Consider the following 10,401-nt stretch of genomic DNA (forward strand, 5'->3'; position numbering starts at 1 on the left):
ACAATGGTGTGCTCGGCAAATCGCGCTGTATATACGCGGAGAAAGGCGTTTGACTGTCACACGCGTAACACGCTAATTTCACGTAATAACACCGCGATACAGGCGCAGAACATGCTATTACCATGCTCCGCCCACAATTACCCGCTGAAATTTCCCGTCCTACCCATGTGTAACTACGCCCTGGCCGCGGCCAGAGCACGTTGATCCGCGTCATTTCCGCGTCATTACCTCGTGTTGACCACGTGTGCGGCACGCGGTTTAACACGTGCTCAAACTTTTGAGCAGCTCAAAAGTTTTGAACGCGGCCAACCACGTGAAAATTTCCGACCGCGAGTAAAGCACTGCTCTATCTCGTCTATATGGCGGTCTCAAAACGTCCAACAGCGCCCAACGACATCTGCTTCACGGCCAGAAGTTTACGGCCGCGGTCCAGCCTCGATAAACTCGTGAAAGTCTGTGTCCACGCGCTCTCAAGAATTGAACAGCGCAAAATTTTTTCGCGCTGCCACCCGCGCGCGAATTTCCGACCTCGTGTTCTGCACTGCCGTAACTTGTCTGAATGGCGATCTCAATGCGTCCTATAGCGTCCGCCTCAAAGGCAGAAATTTCTGGCCGTGATTCAGCCGTAAATGTCTGTGTGACCGGCCCCTAAGGTCTGTTATAAGGGAAAACAATAAAGTGTACATACCCTGCTTTACATTTGCAGTAAGAGTCCATCAATTTTTATAAAATTGGTACGGGGCTGACGACTTCCTCATAGATCGCCAAGATTACTAGGTTATTAGCGTCTTTGGACTTTATGGATATAACTCTGTGTATAATAATTGAGACCCTTTTCTACTGTCTTTTTAAGATCTCATCTCATCTCATTAGCTGCACCGCTTATCCTCAGTAGGGTCGGGGGGGTGCTGGAGCCCATCCCAGCAATCATCAGGCAGTGGGCAGGGGACACCCTGAACTGGTTGCGGGCCAATCGCAGGGCACACGGGGACAGACAACTCACTCGCTCATTCACACCTAGGGACAATTTGGACCGGCCAATTCACCTGAAATGCATGTTTTTGGAATGTGGGAGGAAACCGGAGTGCCCGGAGGAAACCCACGCAAGCACGGGGAGAACATACAAACTCCGCACAGGAAGTCTGGAGCTGGATTTGAACCCACGCAGGAGGTTCCCATGACATGAACTGTGCCGCACATGCGCTAACCACTGCGCCGCCGTGCTGCCCGTCTTTTTAAGATAAATTTGTATAATAAGGAAAACCGGCTGAAGAGTCGCTTGCTGTTGTTTCAGCTGCCCTATTTTCTCTGTGTGTGATACATGGATACCGTGGCTTGGCACTCTCTGTACAATCTAAGGATGCAACTCTGGACAGCCTTATCCACTGTTGAAAGTCCCTGGCCTGTTCTAGGGTTCTGGCAAAGTTGGCACCAATCCATTCCTTAATGTTGTTCGCTCAGTTCTTTTACGGTCCTCCTCTTATCCTGCCCCCTTAGACTGTGCCCTTGAAAATGATATAGGTCAGTCCTGATGATCTTATGAACTGACGATACCACTGAAGTTTCCGTCCGCGCATAGTTGACAACAGTCCTTCGTAGAGTCCAATGTGCCTTCTGATGGTGTTGTGCACCGTTTCGTTTGTCACATGGGCTAAGTAACTGATGCCTAGAAGTTTCCTGTAGCTGTCATAATTGCTGATTCAGGGCACCTGCGACTGCCCCGTTGGCGCCAACAGCCCTGAGCGCTGATTGGATCCGTGACTCTTTTTAAAACCCCGGCTTCCAAGAGGATGCTGTCAGACCATCTGTGAACATATGCTTCCAGGTAGGCAAGCTCTGCACCTTCCGACATTCTCCTACCCTGTTTTCTCCTGCCTGATACCTGTTGTCGACCTGTTTCTGGACCTGTTTCTGCCCCGCTCTTCCGTCTCGGCCATCGACCTGTTTTGCCCTGTTTCCTGCCTGATACCTATTGCCGGCTACCTTTCTGGACTCGTTACCGCACTTGTTCCCCCGTCCCGGCTATTGACCAGTTTTCCCGCTGCCTAAGACTATCTTCGCTCGACACGGAAGTGCCACTTCCTCGTTCCTGCCATTAGCTACCCGCGTCCAACGATCATCGGATCGTGGAAGCAAGCACTGCTCTCTTTCTGAATAAAACTGAGTAAAAACAAACGCTATCGGGTCCTGTCTCCGTTTCTGGCCTGTGATGGTAGTATCGCATCTCCATGGCATGGATTTTATTTTCCAGTTTTCTGTGAGAGTCCATGTCCCGCAAGCATTGAGGAAGATAGAAGTAACTAAAGATCAGACTCATGCAAGCGCTCACATCTTTCAATTTTTATCCGATTCTCATTTCTTACTGTTCCTTATTTTTCTCCCAGTCACTATCTCTCCTGATTTCTCATTGCAAACATGACTTTCGTCTGTGAAATTTGGTATTTTGTTGTCTCGTTATCGTGACACACCTTTTAGATTACCGTATTTTCCGCACTATAAGGCGCACCTAAAAGCCTTTATTTTTTTCAAAAGATGACCATGCGCCTTATAATACAGTGCGCCTTATTTATGGATCAATATTAAATCGCAAAGTTTTCCAACTAACATGCAGCCGCCGACTAGATTTTCCCCCGAACGCCAAGTAGTACGCGGTGTATGCTGGGATTTATTTACCGGCGTTTCATTGGCTAACCAATGTGTCAATCATCATTTGAATTGATCACTATTGGCTAAAGTTATTCGGAGGTCAAGGGGCGGATCCTTTTTATCATTTACAGGCTGGCATTGGCTTAAACGGCAAAACAAAGCCTGCAATTGGCCAAAAAAGATGTGTCAATCATCAGTTGAATCTATCACAATTGGTTAAAGTTATTCGGAGGTCAAGGGGCGGATCCTTTTTATCATTTACAGGCTGGCATTTGCTTAAACGGCAAAACAAAGCCTGCAATTGGCCGAAAAAGATGAATGTGTATAGCACGTAGCTGACGGCATAGAGAAAGCATTTTTTTCTATTCTGTATTTGTAAATATTTTATTCTCCTGGATTTACTACCCTCACGGATATAAGAGGACATTGGCTGCACATTATTATGAACACAACGACTTCGGTGAGCTACTCCGGATTTTATATTGTCCCTGTAACTTGTTTCAGACTGAACTCGATGTTTCTGTGATAAGCGGTGCAGATAATGGATGGAATGGAGTGTCTATTTTTAAAATAAACTCAATTCCAAGTGTTTATTGTCATATGCACAGTAAAGTTGCGAGCGAAAAAGAAAACAGAAACTAAGGAATGGTTGGCATTTCTTGAATCCCAAGACTTTAACCTTCCGAATGATGGAACGATGCATTTGAGTGACATCGTACGGACACCGCATCCGCACGTGTTCTCGACACGTATTTGCGTCTTTGCAAGCTTTGGGAATGTTAAGGGGGTAATAAGTTGGACTGAACTATCTGACTGTTTTGTCGACGTTCCCATTGTAGCGCCTTATAATCCGGTGCGTCTTATGTATGTCAAAAATAGGACCAAAAACTATTTTTTCGGGGTGCGCCCTATAACCCGGTGCGCCTTACAGTGCGGAAAATACTGTACCTTTTATGTTTTGTTCAATTAGAGCTACTTAATGTCCCAACATATCAGGCCTTGCCTTTCTTGTTTAAATGAATTTTCTTTATTGTCATTGATAGAAACATAGTAAACATTGTATGTAACCAGATTAGACATGGCACTCCATGGTCAAGTGATGACGTAGAATATGCATATAAAAAAAAGATTAAAGGCTATCAGGATAAATGGCAGAATTTTTTATTTTGAATGTAGTGATGAGAGACTGGCCTAATAGAGTTAGTGTTCTAGCATATCCTCTGTTGTCTTTCAGCTAGTTAGTGTCCTTGCACAATAATTCATGGTTTCGTCTTCAAGGCAGTCTCGTTCTTTTTTGCACTTGTATGTATAATTATTTCGTTGTTAGAGCTTGGTGAACAATTTGTAATTGTTCTATTTACACAAGAGTATGTTCCCATCCTCCTCTTTCATGTTTTTTCCAGTTTGGTATTCCACCTTATCCCGCTTCTTCTTACCTTTATTTTTTGTTCATTTCAATATAGTCAATGTTTCAACGTTATGTAGCAGGGATTTAAAGTCAAGCTTGCGCTAAAGTACATTTGATGCCTTTGAATTCTGAAGATTCTAGTTTGTCTCAGTGGCTCCACCTACGGTCGCTTCTCCAATGAGAAGGCGCGGGGGGTAGGGTTAGGAAGAAAGAGGAGGAGGGGAAGATCGAAAGAAAGAACACCGTGGCTTTCAAAGCAAAGATTCCGTCTCCTCCTCTTACACAGGTCTAAATATATTTAGTCAGCCAATAGAATTGATCAAAAAAAGCTGACACCTATGTCCGTCAAATCCCCAAATATTGGTTATAAAAAACATAAAGTAAGTGATTAAAAAAACATTCACATCATTTTAATCGATATTTTTATTACCAAGACAACAGGGATATACTGTATTTTTGTCAAAGCAAAAAGATGGAAAAACAAAAATATTGCTTCACTGCAGAAACATCAAAACAGTTGCAAACTTCTTTTAAGAAAAGTTCTTTGAAGTAAATCTCTTGTTAAATCAATCCAACAAGTATAATGCTACAGTTCTTATTTGGAGACTGACACACAAGCTTTACCTAAAAAGACACCATGTCACAGGTTCTAAATTCTCCTACAGTCACTGAACAGCAAATGCGACTAAGGCCCAAATGACACGACTGAGACGTTATTTTTTTCTCATCTGTTAAATGCAAAAACGAAGAGACAAAGAGTTCCTCCCGTGCATCACAGTTCAATAAGAGAGTCCGTGCCTGGGTAATCTGGTAGGTTGAGGTCGTACTTTTTCTGGATATCGTAAGGCAGGAAGCGTCCGGCCAAAAAATGCTTTCCTAAGAAACTCATGGCACACTTTTTTGGTGCCGTCAGAGAGATGAGTACTTCGGGGCTGATGCCGTCCTGACCCACCTCTTCCACGTCCCAACCTAAGAAAAAGCAGACAGTGTTCGGTAATCTTATCCGTCTAACTTTGCTTTAAGTACAATTCTGTTTCCATATGTCGTTTATAGAGCTGGCACGAATTTTGTATGGCTTGGATGAATGAAGAGGTCGATGGATGTCTATATCGAGAGAGGGATGTCTAGATTGATAGACGGATGAATCTCTTGATTGATGTATTAATGGGTGTCTACTAAGGTTAGACTGATTTGGGTTTTTCAGGGCCGATACCGACTGTTAGTATTAACAGGAGGCCGACATGATTTGCTGTAAAAGCTTGATAATGAACGTAAGAAATGTTTAATAATGCAAAAAGACACAAAGAAATAGTTGTTGTAAATTAGAATAAAACTTTAACAGTGTTCTGAAACCTTTTACAGTAAATATATTAGAATTTCATCACTACTAACATGAATAATACGTGTGGTATACATCTACCAACGCTACACAACACAATATGTTTGAAGTGTGTCTTACTTTGCAAACGGTAAATAGGGAAGTCAGAAAATTCAATTAAAACATTTGTTTAAAAGGGGAAATCAAATTCACATTGGTTCTGTGGTTACAGCGATCAGTGAACAACTACGTACAATAAACATGCATAACACTGTAGCACACTTTATAAAGCCTACTTGTTAACAACTAGTCGTGGTCGTAAATATGATAGCGTTTAGCTATATTGAGTCGCCTACAGTGTTGGTGACGTTTGCAGGAATATGTCTTAAAAAACTCATTATATAGAGAACGATTGCTTTTTTTGTTTTAATCACGTTAATAAATATTTTGTAATAAACACATTATACAGACTACGATCATCAGACTCGTTCTATCGGAAGAGCATGGGAAAAATGTTCGCGAATATAAAGAAATATTTGCGACTCTCGCTCTAATCTGTGACTGCAGAGTGGGCTTCCAGTTTCAGTGGCTCCGACCCTGGTCGCTTATCCAAACAGAAGGTAGCGTCCGAGACAGAACGCAGGAGAGGAAGAGAAAAGTTCAGCTCGGCTGTTGCTCGTGATTTAATAATCCGCTTAATCGGCTTGATAATATGCCGATACCGATATTGGTCAAATTCCAAAATATCGATGCTGATAATCGGTCAACCTCTCAATTCTTCATAGCTGGATGTCTGGATAAATTGATGTATAAATGGATTTCTGGATAGAAAACTTTCTAGATGAAGGTTGTCTAAATAAATAGACAAATGGATGCCTAGATAAAATGGGTGTTTAGATAAATTAATGGATGTATAGATTGATAGATAGATAAATGTCTGGATAGATGGATGTCTGGCTGATTGATTTGTGGATAGATGGATGTCTAGATAAACAGATTGATGGATGCCTAGATAGATGAACAGATGGATGTCTGGATATATGGATGTCTGCATATATATATATATATATATATATATATATATATATATATATATATATATATATATATTGATGGATAAGTGTATAAACGGGTTGTCTATATAGAAGTCTTTATAAAGGTCTCCAACGTGGTGCTCATGTCAAGTCAAGTCAAGTCAAGTCATTTTTATTTGTATAGCCCTTAATCACAATAAGTCTCTAAGGGCTTCACAGATTAGTACACTATGTTACACAGACTATTTTTCAGCCGACAAGAAGAGTAGGTTATTATTCATATGCAATGGAGTAGAAGTGAGTTTTAAGTTTAGATTTAAACATTTCCACTGAGGTTGCAGATCGGATCTCAGGGGGAAGAGCATTCCACAGCACCGGTGCCCGAATGGAGAACGCTCATGGCACCAATTAGCCCCTGGGGAACGCCTGAGTAGCCCTCGGACAGGTTCTGACATTAGCTTACCAGTGATGAGTTATCGTGATTTTTGAGGAAATTTGATTTCTTACTGGCATGATTTTTTTAGTGGTTAACTGAGCCCATTTGAGCTCAACTTCTAAACTTACAACCTGGCAATAACATACTGACAACATAATAATAACATGACAAGTTGTCATTTTAGAAATGCATATCAGACTGGTAGTCCTTGGTCACAAACAGTTACAAAATGTAGCTCTTAGCTTCAAAAGGTTGTGTGACCCCTACTATAGGTGTATGTCTAGATAAATAGGTGTCTGGATAGATTGATGTCTACATAGACAGATAGGTGGATGTCTGAATAGACCGACAGTTAGATGTCTGGATAGATGGATGCCTGGATAGATAGCTGTCGGGATTGATGGATGTCTAGACAGGAAAAAAACATGGTAATTTCAAATGGCAGTTAATGTAGCAGTAATTTAAATTTTGGCTAATTTAAACCATGGTAAATCCTCAAGCCGGTTATAGGCCCTTGCCTACCCCGAAGTTTCTTTTTCAATGTTTAAATTAGTCTAATAATGATCGTAGGTAAATTTACGTGTATATAATAAAGTTGCATCAAGTTAATTGGTGAGTTCATACTGCATTTTCTTGGAGCATATCTATCCTGCACACCGGCCACTTTTCCTGGGCAAAAAAACCCTAAGGACACACCAAGAGGTTCAGACTCACCCGAGGGCACGTCCACACTCACTATAGGGATCTTGACCTGCTTGAGTGTGACCAGAATCCCAGCGTAGGGCTCCTTGATGTCGACTATGTCGTCCTCAGGGCCCAGCATGGCGTCAATCACAAGGTTGTAGGCATCATTTATGAGCTGGACCTGTGAAAACCCCACCTTCCTCAGGAACAATGACTTAATTCTGTAAGGGAATTACTTCAGGCTGGAAGCTGGAGTGGAAATACTTCTTCTAAGTTGCTTTGTTACTACCGTTGATTACTCCTATTATTTAATTATTAGTTGATGCACTGAAATGAAAACTGAAACCCGAAAAAAAATGTAATAAACATTTTAAAAAATAAAATGCAAGAGAAAGGGGTACTTAATGATGCAACAAACGAGTCGCATATCGCCAATGTAAAATAATAATAATAGTAAATTTAAACTCTTCCAGTACATAGCTTAGCCAGGCACTTCGACTTCGGGGACAAACGGACTGAGTGCCACACATAAAGTATGTTTGTACGAATAAAAACATTTCAATTGTAGTAAGCTAGCTCTGTATTGTTAGAATGTACACATTAGCCAATGTCCGACTAGCAGCTGCAGGGCCAGCCTGAGCCTTCATGGGGCCCTAAGCAGAATTAGATCTTGGAAAAACATCCAATTTTTAAATTTGGGAATAAATATACATGCAGACATTTACATATTATAATACTTTTGAACTAGATTAGTCTCATCAAATTGTTTTTGAAACAATCTCAATTAAAGCAAAAATATATAAGAACGTTTGATTTTTAGTTTTCAAGCATTGTACTTTTTTAAAAGTATTTTCTTAGTATTTCTGTTGTCAGGTTTTTGTTGAAGTTCTGTAGTTTTTTTGTAGTATTGCTGTGGTTTTATTTTTGTATTATTTCTGCAGTAGTTTTCTTAGTTGTTTTTACATAACAGTAAATTCTTAGTATTTCTGTAGCAATTTTGTTGTATTATGATAGTATATTTTTTGTTGTATGTCTGTAGTATTTTTGTAGCATAACAGTACTTTTTGGTGGTTTTGTACAAATACCCTTTCATTTTTTTTTTTTTTGTGTGTTTTTGTACTATTTTGTTGTATTTGTAGTATTTTCATTCCAAGGTTTTTGATATACTGTACATCCGTAGTATTTCTGTAGTAAAGTATTACTGTAGTTTTTTTTTTTCATATTTCCATAGAAGAATTTTTGTAGTATCGCTCTAGTTGTATTTTCGCAGTATTTCAGTTGTAATACTTCTTTAGAAATATTTTTCTGCTAGTGTTTTGTATTATAGTAATATGGAGTGGTATTTTTGTCGTATTTCTGTAGAAGTATTATAGATGTATTTCCAAAGCAGTATTTTAGTAATATTTTTGTAATTTATTTTGTAGTATTCACATAGCATTGTTTTTTTTCATATTTCTCTAGTATTTTTGCAATATTACTGTAGTTGTATTTTTGTAGTAATTCTGGGGTAATATTTCTCTAGTAGTATTTTGTATGATAGTATTGCTGTAGTAATATTTTTGTAGTATTTACATACTATTTTTTCTTTTCCGTAATAAAGCAAAATAATATACAAGGTCCTTGTTTTAAAGCATTATGTTTGATATTTATTTTTTTAGGGATTTTTTTTTTGTATTTTCGTTGTATTTCTGTTGGGGTATTTTTGTTGTTGACGCACAAAAGTGGCGATGGGGACAAGGTTGGCACCCAAAAAAATTTAACCGCTCTTTGGGGCTTTCTAGTGGTCATGGGGCACTAAGCAGCCGCTTAACTTGCTTATGCCTGAGCAGCTGACAAAAACGTGGAAGTAGGACACACAAACTTTTGAGAAGATGTCTTTTCGGTAAAAGCTTGTTAGAACCCCTGTTTTGACAGGGTTTTCCGTGTCCCGCAATCTCATGTGCAACATTTTTTTTTAAAACTGTGTTGTGCAACGACTCCACCCCCAATTGAAAGCCATCTTTGCACGGCTTGCCTTACCTTAGATGTGACGTCATCACAACAGCGTCCTTAAGAAAGCCTTTTTTTTATTTTTATTCTTATTTTTCGAATGTTCATCATTAAGCAGACATTTTTCAGTTATGAAGATTGTGTTAAGATTTAAGAACTATCTAGGTTGTGTGTGTTCCACAGACCTCTGTGGGCAGATAGGAGAGGAACGGGATGTCCATCTTCTCGCACTGAACTGTGAAATCCTGATGCAGACTGTGAGGGGATCGTTTCGGGTGGTAGATGGTGGGCTCGTATTCCTAAATATTACAAAGGAGAAAAGTGATGTCACCAGTAAGCCGACCGTTTGTGATTAAAAAAAAACGTTTATTGGCGCTAAGTGCATGAGGCCGGTAGCTCGAGACACGGACGTTGAGAAATGTTTGCCAGTTGTGGTTTTTCTGCCGTCTGTTTCCCGAGTGAGTGTCGGTCTCGGGAACCCAAAAGTGGAAATCCAGACGCTGGCAAAAGCAAAGGTCTGAGACGTTTTTTACAGGAAGCACCTGTGATCTTTCACCTTCAAACAAGTACATTACTTGTTCCTGCAATGAGTATTTTTGCTGTTCAAATAATAATAATAATAATAATGATTTACTTCCATATAATAATATACATAGGCTTGGTGAAGCAGAATTTATCTCATGGCTCGAGAATATTTGTTGCACTCCAAGGATATTCCAGTAACTAAAAAATTGTCTGTTTTCCATATGTTCTTATGAAATAGATAGTTAGCTAGTTATATTGTCTGTTTTCTTTCCAGGGACTTAACTGTATCCTAAAAAACTCACCAAATGTCACCATCTTGTTAGGACTGACAGTAATTATGTACATTATACCCCTTTAGAGT

At 39.9% G+C, this 10,401-nt stretch overlaps 1 protein-coding gene across 1 annotated transcript in view; it reads right to left on the reverse strand.

Moving 5' to 3' along the window:
• Nucleotides 1-3,778: 3,778 nt before the first annotated feature.
• yjefn3 (YjeF N-terminal domain containing 3) overlaps nucleotides 3,779-10,401 on the reverse strand; it is a 68,884-nt gene continuing 62,261 nt past the window's right edge. The window contains exons 4-6 of the mRNA XM_088349405.1: nucleotides 9,701-9,814; nucleotides 7,557-7,707; nucleotides 3,779-5,023 (exon numbers count right to left, since the gene is read on the reverse strand). Coding sequence (XP_088205531.1) covers nucleotides 4,827-5,023; nucleotides 7,557-7,707; nucleotides 9,701-9,814 — 462 coding nt within the window. The 3' untranslated portion in view covers nucleotides 3,779-4,826. The remainder of the gene's footprint in view (nucleotides 5,024-7,556; nucleotides 7,708-9,700; nucleotides 9,815-10,401) is intronic.

Source organism: Urocampus carinirostris, chromosome 12 (assembly GCF_059441175.1).
Source record: "Urocampus carinirostris isolate Australia breed hairy pipefish chromosome 12, RoL_Ucar_1.0, whole genome shotgun sequence".
In the NCBI taxonomy this organism is placed as follows: domain Eukaryota; kingdom Metazoa; phylum Chordata; class Actinopteri; order Syngnathiformes; family Syngnathidae; genus Urocampus; species Urocampus carinirostris.